This window comes from Lactuca sativa, chromosome 1 (genome assembly GCF_002870075.4).
Source record: "Lactuca sativa cultivar Salinas chromosome 1, Lsat_Salinas_v11, whole genome shotgun sequence".
NCBI classification, from domain to species: Eukaryota; Viridiplantae; Streptophyta; class Magnoliopsida; order Asterales; family Asteraceae; genus Lactuca; species Lactuca sativa.
This window is the reverse complement of record NC_056623.2, coordinates 161,492,323-161,511,107: the sequence shown is the minus strand read 5'-3', so window position 1 is coordinate 161,511,107 and position 18,785 is coordinate 161,492,323. Positions and strand designations below refer to the sequence as shown.

The window sequence follows — 18,785 nt, the reverse complement described above, 5'->3', positions numbered from 1 at the left end:
TTCCATAGAGTATTACGATCGATTATAGCAATAGAAGGTCTTTATATTCAGCAACCTACAGGTGATGTTGTCCCGAGAGAAATTCAAGAAAATAGGAGATTTTATCCTTTTTTCAAGGATTGTATAGGGGCAACAGATGGAACACATGTTCATGTCCATGTGCCTAACAGAGATGCCCCTAGATACCGTGGTCGTAAGGGATACCCAACAATAAATGTATTAGCTGCTTGCACATTTGATTTGAAGTTTACGTATGTGTTAACGGGTTGAGAGGGTACTGCATCAGACTCGAGAATAATAAAGAACGCATTTACTAGAGATGATAAACTACTAATTCCATCAGGTAATTTATTAAGCCAATGTAATTTCAATATCTAATATTTTTCAATAATATTGATTAAGCTCTTTATAGGTAGATATTGTTTAGTAGATGGGGGTTTGCCTCATACGAATAAACTAATGGCGCCATATAGAGGTGTTAGATATCATTTAAAAGAGTACTCCATGCGTGGTCCACAAAATTCTAAAGAGTTGTTTAATCTTCGTCATGCTTCGTTACGTAACGCCATTGAGCGAGCTTTTAGTGTCCTTAAAAGAAGGTTTCCTATCATTCGAAGTACAACGGAACCATTTTACTCTTGTGAAACACAATCTGCCATATTTTTGGCATGTTGTATTCTACACAACTTTTTACTAGATGAAGACCGCAACATAAATCTTGAAGATGAGGTGATGCAGGAGATCTTAAACAAACCACAAGAGTAAGATCGTTGTAATTCAACAGAAACAGATGAGGATAATAGTAGGGCAGATCAACTAAGGAATTCAATTGCAAATGAAATGTGGCCAAATTATTTGGCACATTCAAACAATTAAATTAATATGTAAAACTAGTTTCTTATTGATGCATTTTGTTTTCAATTTCACATTTTATTGAGGATTGGTTTTTGAGATTAATTATGTGTTTTACCCTTCATATCTTTCATTAGTATTATGCTCCGTATTGTGGTCTAACAATGTATGATTCTTTAATTTTTATTCCTATGTGCAAAGTCATCATGAGCAAACAGGAAGCTAGTGGTAGTGAAAAGGAACAAGTTAAATGGTCAGATAAGATGGATTATGCGTACATCAAAGCGATGATTAAACAACAAGAGATAGGAAATAGGGTGAATGGTAGTTTCACACCAACTGCATATGCTCAAATGGTTGAGGAGTTGAACACAGAGCATCAAATGGATATTACCAAAAGTCATTTGAAGAATCGCTACAAAACCTTAAAAAAATATTTTTCCGCAATGGTACGATTTGTTTAGGGGAATTTCATTGAGCGGGTTCGCTTGGAATTCAACTACTCAACTAATAGAAGCAGAGGAAGAAGTATGGGATAATTTAATAAATGTAAGTGTTCCTTTTATGTATATGTTATTTTTTTTAAATATTTTATGTTATCGTTTGCAATATTAATTATTTTTGTGTTGTTAAACAGTCAAAACCTGAGGCTGCGTTGTTAAGGACAAAAAAGATTGCAAACTTCGATGATATGTTGATATTATTTGCAAGGGATAGGGCATCTGGTGCACATGCTGAAACGGCGAAAGAAAGAAATGACCGATTAAATAAAAATGTAAAAATTCAAGTTGAAACAATTAAAGAATTTGACGACTTGTTAGCTAACAATGAAATTCATTTGGAGAACGAATATGTTGATCTTGATGATGACATTCAGGGTGTTATTCCAACTCCGTTTTCACAAGGGCAGTCTTCAGGTGCAAAGAAGTGTAAGAGTAAAAAGAGGAAATTTGAAGAAGAAGAAGATTTTAACTCAAAGATAATGAAATCGGTTGATAATGTTGCTTGTGCTATCAGGGAGGGTAATGTAATATTTGATAGAGCTTATCCTCGGGAGTATACAGGGGATGAAATTTATAGAGAATTGGAGTTGGTGGGTTTGGAACCCCATGAATTACCGAGGGCTCAAAATTTTTTGGCAGCAAATCAAGCAAAGGCTAGGACATTGTTCAGTTGTCCCCTTCAGATACGGATGGGTGTCCTCAAAGATATGATGGGTGCACGTGATTGAATAACCTTGGGTGATTGTTACTGGATCGAGCTTATGCGTTTATGATTTTGGTTTTTTTTTTTTTTTTTTTTAATGTTGTTTGTGGTTTTTGTTTTGCATCTTGAAAACAATTGAATAACATGCGGTTTTCCTTTTTCAAAAAAGGTTTTGTTAATGTTTTAACTAGACGGGGAGGAGGGGAGAGTTGGTTATTTTTTTTTTTTTTTGGGGGGGGGGGGGGGTGGAGGGTGGGGGCGGGGGGTGTTAGAATGGATGTGGGGTTGTAAACACTTAAAATATTTACTTAATAACATGAAGGGTATAATTGTCTTTTTTTTTTATTTTCTTTTCTTTTCCTTTCAACTCGGGAGCACCTAAAATGAATACTTTCTTTTCCTTTCTTTTGAACTCGGGAGCATGGAATACTTTATCCTTTCCGTTCCCTTTCTTTTCTTTTCCCTCCTTGTTCTTCCTTTCTTTTCTTTTCTTTCCGTTAATGAACTCAGGAGCAGGGTGTACATGTATCTTCTATACCTTTATCCGCTTCCTTTTCTCAATTCTTTCCCACACCATCTCTCTCCGTCGGTGACTAACGTTCAAGTTGTTGCTGGTGATCGACAAATGACAAAGGAGCAGCAGTCGGCGACCAATCCCAAGTTACCTCCAACAACATATCAAATCCTTCCCCCGTCGTACTAAACACACCACCGCCTTCACCTCTCTCTTCCAAAAATGACACCCTAAATGCCTTGTGGGTTGCCGACGGTGAAGCGCTGCAAGGTAGGTCTGTTGAAGAAGGAGTCCAGAGCATCTATTGTTTCCGATTTGGGGGTGTTTCGGAGATAGCTACCAAAGTCCGTTCAAGGAGACGAGCGATTGATTTAGGTACAATCCACTTGATGTTTTATATTTTCAGTTGTTTTAGTATACGACTTCGACTTTCTTCTCCACACCTTTTTCGAATTTCAAATTGATTTGTCTGTTTAACAACAAGGCTACAATCATCAAGGCAGATGCTCATATATATAACTAACAAAACTTTGCAGGCTCGTCGATTAGCAATGGAGGTTCGACAGCTGGATTCATCAAAGGCAAATTACTATTCTGAACGGTGGTTCAAGTGGTATGCATTAAAGATATATATACGTTCCTTTTGTTGACAAAAATCAAAACTCAATTTGACTTTCTTCAATTGCAAAGTTAATGCAGGTAGTGTCACGTCTTTGGTGTTACCAGTTGCTACCCCGGGAGCCGTGGGTTATGGATACATGTGGTGGAAGGCCTGAATCCGATTCTCTATTTTTCCAATTGATTCGAAACATTCACTGTCTCAGTGTTTCTTCCTTTGTGTAAGATGTTTGAACTCTTTATCTTTTCTTTTGTCAATTTTATATGTTAGGGGTTTCTTTCTATGTATGTGACAAAGAAACATATGTAAAATACTATCTGAAACTTGACAAAAACATCTAGAACAAGTCTCAGATGCTCTTTCTGTAAGTTACTCATGTCATACGATAAAGATATTAATTTGTTTTTTGAATCTTTAATATTAATCAATGTTCATCCATCCAAGGTTCCTCTTCATCTACTAGCTTAACCTGACCTTTTCTTTGCATAATTTCAAGCACTTGCAATTATTTAGAGACTGGGAATCAGTCCATACTATAAATTATCCATCAAACATAAAGTAATGTTTCGTTTCTTGGAATTGTCTACAGTCTCATAGTTCTTAAAGGTCCATGCGTATTGACTTCATCCGATTCATCCCAACTCAGGTGCTCCATCTATATCCATGTTTTCTCTAATTTTTTAGTTTCTCCTTTTTTCCCTAAAAATCGTAAGAAGTTTCAATGTAATATCAATATATCAGCACTTGAAACATCTTCTCATGATTTTTTAGTAAACATTTTGAAAAAGATTAAAGTTACCAATTCCTCAAATTCCTCATTTTACTTCAATTGCATTTCAGGATGGGGTAATTGATACACCTAAAATTAATTTTATGGTTTTATCCTAATTTTTAAGTGGTAGTTTAGTTTACCTTATTTTTATCCTACTTCCTAATTCTTTATATCCTAATATGTAAGTGATTGTTAAATATAACTATTTGAAATGATTATTACAACAAATTATCCGATTCTTAATTATCCATGTTGGATAATATTTCAGCTCCTAGAAATACCAATGTTTGGTGGAGCAGTTTCCACTACTTTCCCACTTAGGTTGGAGGTTAGTTTTGTAATTTACATGTCAAGTCTCTGTTTGTTTAATATACATTCTTCACTCTATAAGAAAGTTCAAAATTTCAATTGTAGGATGTGAGCAATAGTCGTGAAACTCTTGATCATCAACTTTGTTTTTTTCTTCCATGTTGTTATAAGTACACAATGGTTTCCAACTTCAATTTAATCCCAAATTGATTGATAAATTGTGCATCTAATTATTATTTTCTGATTTGTTATTGGATATTTATTTGTTCAGGAGGTGTTTGTGGATCCTGCACGTGATGAATGCCTAATATTTGAACTGTTAGAATTGAAAGATGATGTTGAAGACAATGGAAGTTGTACTTGGTTTTATCTGATCCAGGTGACTGAGCAGTCAGCAGTGTTTGAGGCTCCTGAACTCCAATTCATAAACTTGTCAGCTATCATAACAACTGTTACTGCCCAAATGGTATAAAAAATAATCTTTTTTTTCTCTTAATAAGCCCATATATTCATAACTAATAACGGATATAAAATTATTCAGTTTTTTTGTTTGATGGATTTCATTACTTCCATGGGAGGATAGTAAGAATTCAATTACATCCTGCCTTTTTTTTTTTTGTGAAAGACCAAAACACCGTTACTATATACTTTAAAAAATTATATAACAAGTCAAAGCGGTTATTTTGGAAAAATATAGGAAACTTTTCTGTTATGATTGAAAAAAAAGTATTACTGGTCAAATTGCAAAAGTTATCAAAATATAATGTTTCTTCTTTTTGGTAATTTGCATTAAATAAAAACAAAAAGTTCAATATTGTGTATTTACAAAAAAAAAAAAAAAAAAAAAAAAAAATACGAACCAAACACATTGTAATTCCTTTGACAAATTCTGATTCTTTTATTGTTGTAGGCCATCTCTAATGCAAGACAAGGAAGAGAAGCACAAAATCTAGTGAATGTATCTTTTATAATTTCATAATCCAATCCACCATTAATTTTTTTTAAATAAGGTCTCTCTCTCTCTCTCTCTCTCTCTCTCTATATATATATATATATATATATATATATATATATTTGAAGGAGTGGAAGAACTAGATAGGTAAACTCTAATAGTTATGTACTTTAACTACTTTACTGCATAAAGCGTGTTAATTCGTAATATGATGTCCAAATAAGAAAACAAAATCCAAAGTTGACAAAAATGAAAGTGAGAAGTTTACTCAAATTATTCAGATTAGTTTTTTTATTTCTAATTATTTTTTGTGGGTTCTACTCTTTTTATAGCCACATGATAACTCTCATTTACTACACCCTCAAATAACCAAAACAAAAAGAAACCCACCACCAAAGGCATAGCTAATTCCATCTAGTTAATAATAAAAAAACAAATGTGCCAACTTGATAAAGGTGTGACCCTATAGGATCATATTTTATTATCAGTGACACTCGATAACTATTCTTGGATATATAGATTCAGCAATTTCCCACTTGCACAAGATTCATTACAAGTTGACATAGACAGTAGTTGACATCTAATAATGGGCTACTACCCCTAATTACAGATGAAGCGTGTTATCTCATTAGCAACAAATTCCAGGAGCTCTAAGTTACACTTATTATTAAAGGTGACTCATCTATCATGTTGAACATGAGATACGAATTGCGGTCAATCTCATTTAGTGTTCAACTTTTAGTAAGCCTTAGATGTCTAACTCTAAACAAGTAAGAGGAACATATCTCATCTTGATTACATACGACTATCAATGTAGTTTATATCGTATCTAACGATAGCCCTTATGACTGCCTTTTACTAAACATTGTTAAACCATGTCAAAGCACAACAATTCCTACACTTCAAGCCCCAAATATTTATCTCAGGTCTAAGAATAAAAACATACGAGCTTGATCAAAACATCACCCGTGTCTATGATCCATAAAGTGATTTTGATGTGGGTTAAGTCCAATACTTATTCTCCTAATCAAGTAACTATGAAGTTGGTAGCAGATCTCGCTATTCTCATCTCCATAAGAATCAACCAATCCACTCATATTAGTCTTACATCAAAGATTCCCTGCAACTATGAATGACTATGAACATTTAGATAAACCTAGTTATTCAAGGATTTAAACATGCTAATATGGAACACAACAAATATTTAATGAAAGACTCATACCCAATATCTCAACACATTAAAAATATATGTTGCTTTTATTATTCCAATATCTAAATACTAAATTCCAGTCAAACACATCTACTTATGTCAATAAGGCCCTATGGCACTAGCTTGACATTAATGCTTTAGCTAATTAAGGAGTTATGTCAAGTAGATTTGGCAAACTTAATTTTTATAAAATTTGTGAACACAAACATTTTCAGTTTTATATATATAACTTAGATATAGAGAAAGCTATTGAGAATGTATTAGATGCTTAAATATGAATTAGATATCTATACTTGTGTAATGGGATTACTCATAGATATAATGAAATATATATATACATTAAGTATCTTTGTATGTAGTTCCCTAAACAACAATGTACTCTAAATCTGATGTGTAACTACAATTTAAATCTACATGGAACTACTATCTGTGTCACTCTATTGTAACATACACGTTCTAGTATCGTGTTATGTAATTTTAAAAGTGAACAATATTATGAAATATTATATGATATTGAGCGTTGAGTTTTAACAGAGAGTTTTTACTAGTAATAAAGTAAAACTATGTTTAGAATCACTCGGAAAATATTGGATGTCTTATGAGATTCCAGTCAAATGTTAAATATTGAAATTTAACGAAAATATAAAATTTGAAATAAGTAAAAAAAATTTATTATTGAAAGTTTTAGATAATTTCGTTAGAAGAGTTTAGGCGAAAACCTCATCGAAATTCGATTTATAACGAGGAAGTTATGACCAATCGAAGATCCACGACAAAACCGACAAACACTATTTAGCATAAAAAGTGAGTTTTTGATAAACTACTTTTCAGCCTTAGTGATCTAAATGAAAGTCATAATATTCGTTAAATCGAGAATTTTTAAAAAAAAAACGTCCAAATCTAACTTCGTATCAGGAAGTTATGATTCTTCTAAGTTTCAGAATAGCAGTAGACGACTAAAAACTCGAAATAAAGATTGATGGTTTTTAGCCAATACAACCTAGACGAGAATCGAAGGTCTCATCAATAGTAGTACAACGGTAAAAAGACGGACGAACTAGGAATTTGGATAAAGAAGTTATGAACTTTTAATGAACTTTTCTTGTCGCGGCCCGTTAAAAATATAACATTAAATATAAAGTAAAAATTAGCCGAAGGAATCTAAACGAAAGTTGTAGAGTATAATCTCACCAACGCGTGGATATAAAGAACGTAAAAAACAGAGCTCATATGCAAAAAATATGATTTTTTGAAGCTTTAAATGAAAAATCTAAGACTTATCTGAAGCTGTACGCCCAACGTACACGAGGCTTCGGCCACCTATAAAAGAAATGCGAGGCTGCCCTATTTATGTTTACAAATCTTACACTTTCTCATCCTTTACTCTATTTTCAAGCCACTTTTAAACCCCGAGTCATGATATCATCCCCGACAACCGAAGCAAGTCCCGATGCTCCGAAATTCCCGAGAAAATCATATTTCAAGTCGAAACTATGCCCGTATAAAGCCCGATTTTAACTAAAATCCCCGATTTCGTCAAAGGAAGTCATATTTAGAGTCGAAGTGCTACCCAAATTAATACTTTAATCCTCGACTATATATGTTTTTCCATGTTATTGTTTTTTGCTATTTTGATAGCAAAGTTGTACCTTTGACCATGTGATCAGTGAAAGGACTTAGATTCACAGTGGTATTGGTATGTAACCTCTGGCCGTGTAGAGAATGTCTCGTAAGAGAATAACTTCTACCCCTATGGCATAGGAAGAAGGTTATACAGGGCTAAAAGCATGAAATCTACGAAAATGTTTATTCAGAAATTTGATGTCTTCTATGCCATTTGGGCCGAAGCTTTATTGATGTATATCAAGTATTGAAATTGTTATGTATCATTGATTGTATATCTTTGAATCAAGTCATTGATTGATATGGAAAATTTGTCACACGATTGACATATGTCTTTGTTGTTCCACTTTGCTTCTGCCATATTGATGTATATATATATATATATATATATATATATATATATATATATATATAGATACACATAACATAACGTTATATTATATCTATTATTGAAATCAGTAAGCGTGACCATTTACCCCTTTCACTGTTTAACAAATTCAGGTAGTAGGCATCCAGTATAGACATATACTGTTAGAAGATTTTGAATAAATAATGCTATTATTTTTTAATTAGTGTTTGTGTATGTATAAAATTATAATATCCTGGGTAGTTTTGTAATATATTAAAAACTTAGTCGGTTTGTATCCAATATTTTGTAATAAGACCATATATATATAAAATATGTTTATGAATACGCATGTAGCATGTTTTGGAGTAACAATGTAAAGAGTTATGAAAGGGGTTCTTTCAATCATGGTATTAGAGTAGTAGTTTAAGTGAATTAAATCCCATGGATTGGTATTTAGACTTAAATTATTGGAAGTTCAATGTATGAATTGATTCATTGTAAGTATATATATACAAAGCATAGGAAAGACTTAAGTAGAGTGTTAGGTAATAATAAATCATAATATTCTAAAATATTATATTACTCCAAATTTTCAGAGGAATGGCTAAACAAGTGAGTAGTCATACACCAGAAGTGGGTGGAGGTCTTCATCCTGATGAAGCAGAAAGTATAGTATCCCCTCGTGAGGTGCGACTCTTGGATAAACTTACTAGTTTTATCCGACAAACTCTTGAAGAACACAAGAAGGATAATAATAAAGGCAAAGAGAAAGCTACTGGAGAATCTTCATGAGAGAAAGCGAGACGTCCCTCTTTCAAAACTTTTAAGAGCAGTGGTGCTACAGAGTTTACTGGTGTACTAAATCCTATGTTAGTTCTTACTTGGATTCAGAATACTGAGAAGGTATTCCGCATCTGGCATGTGGATAATGAAGACAAGGCCAATTATGCATCTACAATGCTTATAGGAGAAGCCTTGGTCTGGTGGGAAGAAACTTATAAAGCTCTCAACGAGTATGACCAAGAAAATTTATCTTGGGAAATGTTCAAAACTCATTTGTTAGGAAAATACTTTCCTCTAGACATAAGGAGAAGATTGGAGAAAGAATTCCTTTAGATGAAACAGGAAGCAATGATGGTGAATGTGTATTAAAGTTAGTTCAATTAGCGAGCACAGTTTGCAGCAGAATATATTCCAACTGAAGACGATAAAATTCAGTTATTTATGGAAGGATAACGGTATGAAATCTGTGATTTCGTGATCAATCGGGATATTCTATCATTTGATAAAGAGGTTGAGTATGCTCGGAAGCCTGAGCATGACTTGGAAATACATGGTGCCACTCTTTCTATTCCAAAGCATCCGCGTATTGATCGAACTGCTCCTATTTCCTCTATGTCACCACCTCGACCTGTTCGATCTGATTCAAATTGAGGAGTGCAATCTCAGAGTGCTTTTTGTGGTTGCGGTAGATCACAATCTTTTTCTATCCAGTCGCCATCATGTCGCACTTGTGGAAAGAATCATCAAGTCCGATGCTCAATAGAAAAGGATTATATGGTCTGTTATGGCTGTGGAGAAACGGGTCACATAAAGCCAGCCTACCCGATGAAGAGTGTTATGTGCTATGCTTGTGGTGTTACTGGCCACAAGTAGCGCTTTTGCCCTACTCTTACTAGTCAAATGTCGGGAAAGTCAAGCTTCTGTACAAACCAACCAAAGAGTACTCCAACTAAAAAAGGAGAGTCATGCCTAAAGCTAAAGGCTGTGCATTCCAGATAATAGAGGAGGCATGCTAGGACCCGAATGTTCTGACGGGTATATTTCTTCTCAACTCTAGACCTGCTTACATCTTATTTGATTCTGGTGCCTAAGATTCTTTTTGTGTCACATGAATTTGCGCATTCTTTTCAAATTGCTTGCTATGCACTCTCGCAACCATTTCACGTAGATACTGCTGGAAGTATATCATTACTTGCTGATAAAATCTATAATGATTGTATCATAGAAATTAAAGGCTACAATTTTCCTGCTAATCTGATTCCTATCTCCTTGCCCAACTTCGATATTATTCTCGGCATGGATTGGTTGTCAAAGAACCACGCAGAACTCTTGTGTTACGAAAAGATGGTACACATTCATATTGAAGGGAAGAATCTTCTTTATGTCTACAGTGAACAAATACCTAAAAGCTTAAAAATAATCTCTTTCCTATACTGTTGATATCTCAAAAAAGGAGAATAAAACTGTAAATGATGTTCCCATTGTTAAGGAGTATCCTGATATTTTCCTCGATGATTTGCCTAGACTTCCTCCCAACAGGCAAATATAATTCCGAATCGACCTTGTGCCTGGTGCTGCTCCAATTGCAAGGACTCCTTATCATCTTGCTCCAGCTGAAATAAAGGAAATGATGATCCAACTGTAGGAATTACTTGAAAAAGGCTTTATTCGACCGAGTACCTCTCCTTGGGGTGCTCCAGTATCGTTTGTCAAGAAGAAGGACAGATTGATGAGAATGTGTATTGATTACCGTGAGCTAAATAAGGTGACTATTAACAACATGTATCCACTACCTCTCATTGACGATCTGTTTGATCAACTTCAGCGTGTTAGCTATTTCTCAAAGACTGACTTGAGATCTGGCTATCATCAGTTGAAAGTACAAGAGTAGGATGTCCCGATGACTGCTTTCCGTACTCGTTATGGTCATTATGAATTCCTTGTCATGAAGATCGGTTTGACAAATGCTCCCGCTGTATTCATGGATATGATGAATCGAGTATGTCGCCCAATGCTGAATAAGTCTGTCATCGTGCTCATTGACGATATTCTAATTTATTCCAAATCTGAATCTGATCATGCCATTAATATTCGTGACATCTTATAACTTCTTCGAAAGGTGAAACTTTATGCTAAATTGTCGAAATGTGAATTTTGGCTTCGCCAAGTTCAATTTCTCGGCCATGTGAAATATGGTGATGGTATATATCCGTAGATCCTACCAAAATCGAAGTCATTCAGAATTGGGTAGCGCCTCGTAATGCTTCTGAAATTCGTAGTTTCTTAGGTCTCGTGACATATTACCGGAGATTCATTAAATATTTTTCGCGTATAGTTGTACCTCTAACAAGTCGTACACAAAAGGAAGCAAAGTTCGAATGGGGTGAAGCCCAAGAAAAAGCTTTCTAAAATTTAAAAGATCTCTTGACTCATGCTCCAAACTTATCACTTCTAGTTGGTGATGATGATTTCTCTGTGAATGGCGATGCTTCTGGGTTAGGACTCGGTTGTGTGTTGATGCAACGTGGCAAAGTGTGACATCCCCAAAATCTCAGCCAGAAAAGACCGGTTTCATTTATGCTTTTAAAATAATTTCAGAGTAAATCCTTTTGATTTAAAAGAGTTGCGGAATTTGTTCCTAAAACAAAATATGATAAAATAAAGTTTATCAAAGCATTTCATCAAGAGATGCATTTTCATTATATATCAATATTCGGGAAGTCATGTTCCGGTAAACAGACCAAAAGCTTAAACAACATATTACAAGCCATACAACAGTTATATACATATACATGCTCATAAACAAAACAACTTGATGAGTCATCCATCTTATGCCCTCGCGCCGCTTCCTGTAATACAAATAAGACTGAGTGGGTCAGGCTTGGGAGCCTAGTGAGAATATAAGGTTTTCAACCCACAATAAATAATTATATTTAATCCACCAACCAAAAATAACCCGATTACCCATTCCCGTTATCCTCACTTTACGTCCCTAAAACAACATCTATTACAATGGACCTAATCTAGGATTTTCATCGCGACGGACATTACTGCAAAGGGGTTTCCTAAACAATAGATGTCCTAAAGGAAACCATGAGGAGGATAGAGTACACTGGTGAACACATCGTTCATAACACCTATAGGTTATGAACCTGCTAGCGTTCCACAAGACTGTCTAGAAAGAGTCTGTGGTCATCATCCATACTCCGCTAGATGACTAGGTCAACAACAACATCGAGGCCTCTCATCTTTTTATCACACATCAACTATCTACCCATGTTGTACCCAACATATTAGTAGATAAAAATATATATTTTTATACAGTTTAAAACCTGTATAGTATTTTCTTTCAATAAATATTCCAAACAACAGATAAGACACATACACATAACACATATTTCATAGAGAATAAATCATATCTATGAGATAGAAGAAAATGAATATACATAACACGTATTTCGTATAAAATATTTCATAGTTATGTATTAGAAGAAAGTGAATATACATTCACACATATATCAACAAAATATACACATAACATGTATTTCGTATAAAATACTTCATAGTTATGTGTTAGAAGAAAGTGACTACACACTCACTTGATCAGAAGATGATCGGACAACACTACGACTTGCAGATGTAGTATTCTTTTGTAGATCTGGAAGATCTTCAGACACCGGGCTTCTCGCAAGCAGAGCTTCGACTCGGAAACTCTTTTCTTCTCGGGATCTTCGGGCTTCGAGACTTGCTTCAGGTCTCAAGATGATACCGGGGCTTCGGGGGTAGTTCTTTGCACATAAATTGAGGTAGAACGGGAGATAGAGGAGAGAAAATAGCAACCCTAAAAGGCTGGCCCTTCAAATCAATTTATAGGGAAAAATTTGCCCTTGCCACGTCGTGGCACCTTTTTCCACGTTGTGGGATTGGTGATCACTGCATGCGTCATCACAAGTTGCATCAGGGGGACTCCAGGAGGTGTCAGAAGACTTACCACATCGTGGCACTGCTTTCCATGTCGTGGTATCTAACAGTTTTGGGGTTTCACGCCTCAAACTTCAGAAATTCATAACTTTCGCATACGAACTCTGTTTTCGACGTTCTTTATATCGACGTGTAGGTGAGATTATGATCTACAACATTTTGACTCCGTTGGATAATTTTGACTTTATTTTTAATATAAATATATTACTTATATATTACTTTTAGTAGGCCGGGACAGGAAAACTCCGTTATAAATTCATAACTTCTTCATCCGACGTCCGTTTTCGCCTATCCTTTTATCATTTCACTATTATTAACGATATCTTCGATTCTCGCTTAGATTTTTCGGCTAAAAACCGCTCGATCTCAAACCGAGTATTCGGGCTGCACACTGCTAAGTCGAAACTTCAGAAAATCGTAACTTCCTTATATGAAGTCAGATTCGGGCGTTCTTTTTATGCACGCTCTCGGTTTAACAAAATCTTCAACATTTGTTTAGATTACTAAGGCTAGTATCGTTCTATCTTAAATTTGTATTTTACGTCATTCAGCATCGTGCCGGTTCTGTAGAGAAAATCATAACTTCTTCGTTATAACTCGGATTTCGGCATTCTTTATATATTCGGAAACCACGTTTCAACTACTATAACATTATCCAAAGATATCGTCTTTATCTACTATTTTATTTTGAGGCTAATTTTTTTATTCTTAATTCATTTAAGCCACACAACTAAGCACAAAACATATAATACTCAAATAATACATTCTTATTATTTCAAAATGGGTTACAAATGTTACGTAGACTAACACATTGCTATTAATGACAAGCCCAGAAACACAGGCGTTAAACAAAGTGATAGCCTATGCCTCAAGAGAACTGAAAGATTATGAAAACAATTATCCCACTCACGACCTCAAACTTGATGCAGTAGTATTTGCTATAAAACTTCGGAGGCATTATCCTTTTGGTACGAAATGCCAATTGCTTGCCGGCCACAAAAGTCTAAAATATGTATTCAGTCAACAAACTTTGAATATTAGACAACAACTAGCCATGGAGTTGATCAAAGACTATGATTGTGAAATCATGTATCATCCTGGAAAAGCCAATATAGTTGCTGATGCACTTAGCAGAAAGGTTTATCGTAAAAGTATGTGTTATACTATTACTCACACTATAGTAAAGTTCACTATTCTTGCTGAACTAGAGAAATGGCAAGTAGAGGCCTTAAATCCAGAACATTTGAAGAAGGAAGTGATGGAACATTATGAATATGTTTTACTTGATGATCCACGACGATTGAAGTTAATTAAGAATCAGTTATGGATTCTAAAGATTGATGGATCAAGACAAAAGATTTTAGAAGAAGCTCATAAGTCTAAATTATCAATACATCCCGATACAAGTAAAATGTAATATGATGTACAGATTGATTATTGGTGGCCTAGATTAAAGAGAGACATCAAAAGATACGTACAAGAATGTTTGATATGGTTATAAGTCAAAACAGAGCACCAAAAGCCTTACAGAATTCCAGAAAGTCTTAGTGTTCCCGTGTGAAAATGGGAAGAACTGTCCATGGATTTTATTACCAAATTTGCTAAAGACTGCTAGACATCATGATAACATTTATGTAATTGTCGACCGGCTGACCTAAAGTGCTCATTTTCTCGTGATGCATGAAATGGCTCCTATGGAGAAATACAGACAAGTATAATTGGAAGAAATCATCGCGAGACATGGTGTGCCACTAAATATTATTTCTAATCGTGATACTCGTTTCACTTCTCAATTTTGGGTGAGTATACAACGTGAATTGCGATCTCTGGTTGCTCTCAACAAAGGTTATCATCCCCAGACAGATGGTTAGACGGAGAGAACAATCCAAACAGTAGAAGGTATGCTTCGTGCATGTGTCTTGGAGTTCGGTGGTAACTGGGACAAGTACTTACCTTTTGTCAAATTTTCGTACAATAACAGTTACCATGCTTCAATCAAAATGCCGCCATATGAAGCACTATACGAGTGTAAATGTCGTACTCCATTATGTTGGCGTGATGTTGGACTGAAAATCCTTGGAGGCCCTGAAATGATTCAAGACACTACTGATAAGATTTAAATCGTACGAGAAAAAATGAAAGCGGCCTAGGATCGACAAAATTCCTTCACAAAAAAGAGGAGACGACCCATAGAATTTCAAGTGGATGATTTCGTAATGCTAAAAGTATACCCATGGAAAGGCCTTATGTAAATCGGGAAGAAAGGAAAACTAAGTCCTAGATTTGTTGGTCCTTTCAAAATCATCCAAAGAATTTGTAAACAAGCATACCACTTGGAAATGCCTGAAGATTTGGCAGGTACTCATGATGTGTTTCATGCGAATTATCTATGCAAATGGTTGAGCATATATGATGAAATAGTTCCGTTATCCGAGGTAAAGTTGGATAATAAGTTAAGATATGTAGAAGATCCTAAAGAGATCTTAAACAAAAGAACAACTGAATTGCGTAATAAAGAAGTGGAGTTGGTGCTTGTCAAGTGGAAACACCATAGAGGCCCAAGTTATACTTCAGAAAATAAAAATGAGATAAGAGCGAAATATCCCCATTTATTTCAATCAATGTAATTTCAGGGACGAAATCCTTAAAAGGAGGAGGTATTTGTAACATACACGTTCTACGAAGAATCAAATTAGGAAGAAAGATAAAAGGTTTCTCCAATCTGAAAGGAAAGGAAAGTACTTTAGTATCGTGTTTTATTATCATCCTAATGATTATGGAACCATGTCACAATTGATTCTCTAAGGACACTTTACTGCACTTGCATGGCTAAGAAGAGGAATCGAGTATTATTGAAATGGTTGAATCAAATATATGAATCATACTTCATTCCAAAATCAATTCTTAGAGTCATACTTGAAGATTGTGCATTGAGTGACATATCTTAAGTAGGATTATAATGCCTCATGAAATGTGGAGTATAAATATTTCTTGCTCTTGCACATTTGACATTGGTAGTTGTGATGTTTTGGATAAAACAAAGATCAAGTAAGACCAATTACATGAAGTGTTTTCTTGATAAGATCTCACACACTTGAATATGTGATTGTCAGGGAATGGTTCTTGACACATAATTATATATGTCAAGAGGTCAGTGGGAGTCTTAAAGATCTTGAAAAGTTTCAAGAACTAATCAAGAATAACCTATTCTTTGTCACTAGCACATGACTAAGGTTAATAACATATCATGTTGACATATTCTTGTTTCTATGCCTATTCTAGCTGGTTTGACTATGTGTGTGAGTTCTATGAGTTCTCTACTGAATGGATAAGGGAAAGCACCTTGATCAATGGAAAGTACAATTATTTTTAGGGGTGAGCTGCTCAACCACCAGGAAGAAATGGTAGGACCCTCGTGCTACTAGATGGCAAAAAATTAAGATTAAGAAAGCTCAGTCCATATGAGTTTGTGTGACAACATGAGATTATTCCATTACTGTACCCGTTTCCATTAATAAAACCCGTTTGTATTTCAATTTTTCTGTTAACTTTTGGATTAAGTTAATTAAATTGAGAGTTTTATTATGACTTCATGAGTTTCTGGACACATTAGAAACACGTGAAAACACCCCCAAAATTTATTTAGAAAATTTTTAGTCACGACCACGTCGGGTTACATACACTTAATCGGGTACGACCATAAGCCTCGATTAACGTCAGTATCGGATAGATTTCCATTGTGCCTCAAACTCAAACCCTATATAAGGACGAGTGGACTTCATTTGAAGCTTTTTCACTCTCTCTCACTACTCTCTCGCTACAATCCAAGTTTTGATCCAAAATCACCCAATTCAAGCTCCAAATTGGAAACTCGCGTGTATTCAAGCCCCGAACTGACACTTAGCATTCTAACCGACACATTTCCTGACTGGTGAGTTCATACCCCTACACCTTTTTCCGTGTTTTTCATGTTTTCAGGGGGGGGATACAAGCAAAAGTATAAGGAAATCTTGTACTCAAACTTATTATTTCGTATGAAATGTTTCATATTCCATATTCTTTTAACAATGACAACCGTATTAACCGACCGTTTAACTTGCAGAGTTAGTTTTCAATATGTTTGTGAAACTCGTTATAAAATGTTATATTTTATATTTCACAAATGATTTTCCACATCATTACTGTTAAAAGCATTAACTTAGAACTTTAGATACGTCCTCTATAACACTCCACAAAGATACGCGAGTGGAGGACCACCTTTGTAACCAGAATCTAAAACAGGATTTTCCGCATTATTACTTGTAAATTTGTTAATCTTAAAAATAGGAGACACGTCCTCTAAAACACTCCATAGAGATACGCGAGTGGAGGACCGCCCCTGTAACCAGAATCTCCTGGACGGAGAGCGTGACTTGAGTGTATAGATCTATACGGGGATGGCTACCCCGCACCTCGTTGCTAGCTACAGTGGGACCGGCAGGTCTACGGGTGACAAAAGTCATAAGATGATACTGGACTTCTTATTTCCATATCTAGTCTATTGTATGGTTATGGAACTCGCAATTTAGATAACGTAGATTTACTTGTTAGTAATAATGAACCTAGTGAACTAATAACCTAAGAATTAGTTTACTACCTACTTATTTGTTTTATATACGTGTTAAAACTAATGCACTTTACAAGGATAACACGGCTTTCAGAATACTTCATTAACATTATAAGTACGGTAGATACTTGCGCACTTCATTCCGAATCGATAACCAACCACAAACTTTTAAGGAAAATAAGGGGTTTTCCTAGGATAACTTGACTTTTCTTAACCAGGCTATGTAACAAATGGATAACTAAACTTTTCATATAAGAAAATATGGGATTTTCTTGGATAATAACTTTTTCAGAAAACCAAAGGAAACTTGTTCTTTTACAGAAACAAACCGCCTATGAACTCACCAGCTTTATGCTGATATTTCTAAAACTGCTTGTATTCTCAGGTCAGACAGGTATCCCGAAATCTTTTATAGAAGATGGAGCATTTTAGTACTATCGTCTTTACTTTTGTTATACTAATGTATAGATAAAACATGTGTTACTTTGCTTTTCAAACAAATGTAAATTTCCTATGTAATGTAATGGTTGTGTTTACTATGCTTACTATGTACATTGGTTGTGATACTTTACATGACGTCCTCTGCCCCGAAACGTTTCTGCCATCGGTTTCGGGGTGTGACAATTTGAATTTGTCATAGACGTTGTCGTATGACAGTAGTTGGAAATGACAGATTTATATGGATAGGAACACATACACTATAAATCTAAGTGGTAAAAGGTTTCTCTCCAATTTATGAAAATGATTGTGAGGAAACGCTTTCACTAAGTGGATTTTAAAGGATTAGAGTTAGCAGTTGTGTTAATTGCGTTCTCAAATTCGATTATGATTATGGGATCCCTCTTCATAGTTCGAATTGTGAGAAATGGAAAATAGTTTGAACATTCATGACTTATTATTTTAAGTTCGTAAAGGCGCAAACACACACTTGTGCTACTTAATCTGAAAGGTGTATGAGCTTGAGAAGTCTGGAAAAGACTTATCAAAGCACCAAGTATCAGAAATCTGA

The 18,785-nt window shown here is 34.9% G+C and overlaps 1 protein-coding gene and 1 pseudogene across 1 annotated transcript; both read left to right on the top strand.

Moving 5' to 3' along the window:
- The first annotated feature begins 1,058 nt into the window (after positions 1–1,058).
- On the top strand, positions 1,059–2,083 carry LOC111902311 (uncharacterized protein At2g29880-like; annotated as a pseudogene).
- A 2,163-nt stretch (positions 2,084–4,246) lies between these two features.
- Positions 4,247–5,251, top strand: LOC111902306 (uncharacterized). The gene is made up of 4 exons (XM_023898153.2): positions 4,247–4,291; positions 4,378–4,409; positions 4,540–4,738; positions 5,183–5,251. The coding sequence occupies exons 1-4, from the start codon at positions 4,247–4,249 to the stop codon at positions 5,249–5,251; spliced, it is 345 nt and encodes a 114-aa protein (XP_023753921.2).
- Positions 5,252–18,785: the final 13,534 nt, after the last annotated feature.

What these genes read in the sequence shown, in the direction of transcription:
- LOC111902306 (XM_023898153.2), top strand. Translation starts at nt 4,247, where the DNA reads ATGTTTGGTGGAGCAGTTTCCACTACTTTCCCACTTAGGTTGGAG. An exon ending in CTTTCCCACTTAGGTTGGAG is followed by an intron (nt 4,292 to 4,377) that starts GTTAGTTTTGTA and finishes TTTCAATTGTAG; the next exon opens with GATGTGAGCAATAGTCGTGA. An exon ending in AGTCGTGAAACTCTTGATCA is followed by an intron (nt 4,410 to 4,539) that starts TCAACTTTGTTT and finishes ATATTTATTTGT; the next exon opens with TCAGGAGGTGTTTGTGGATC.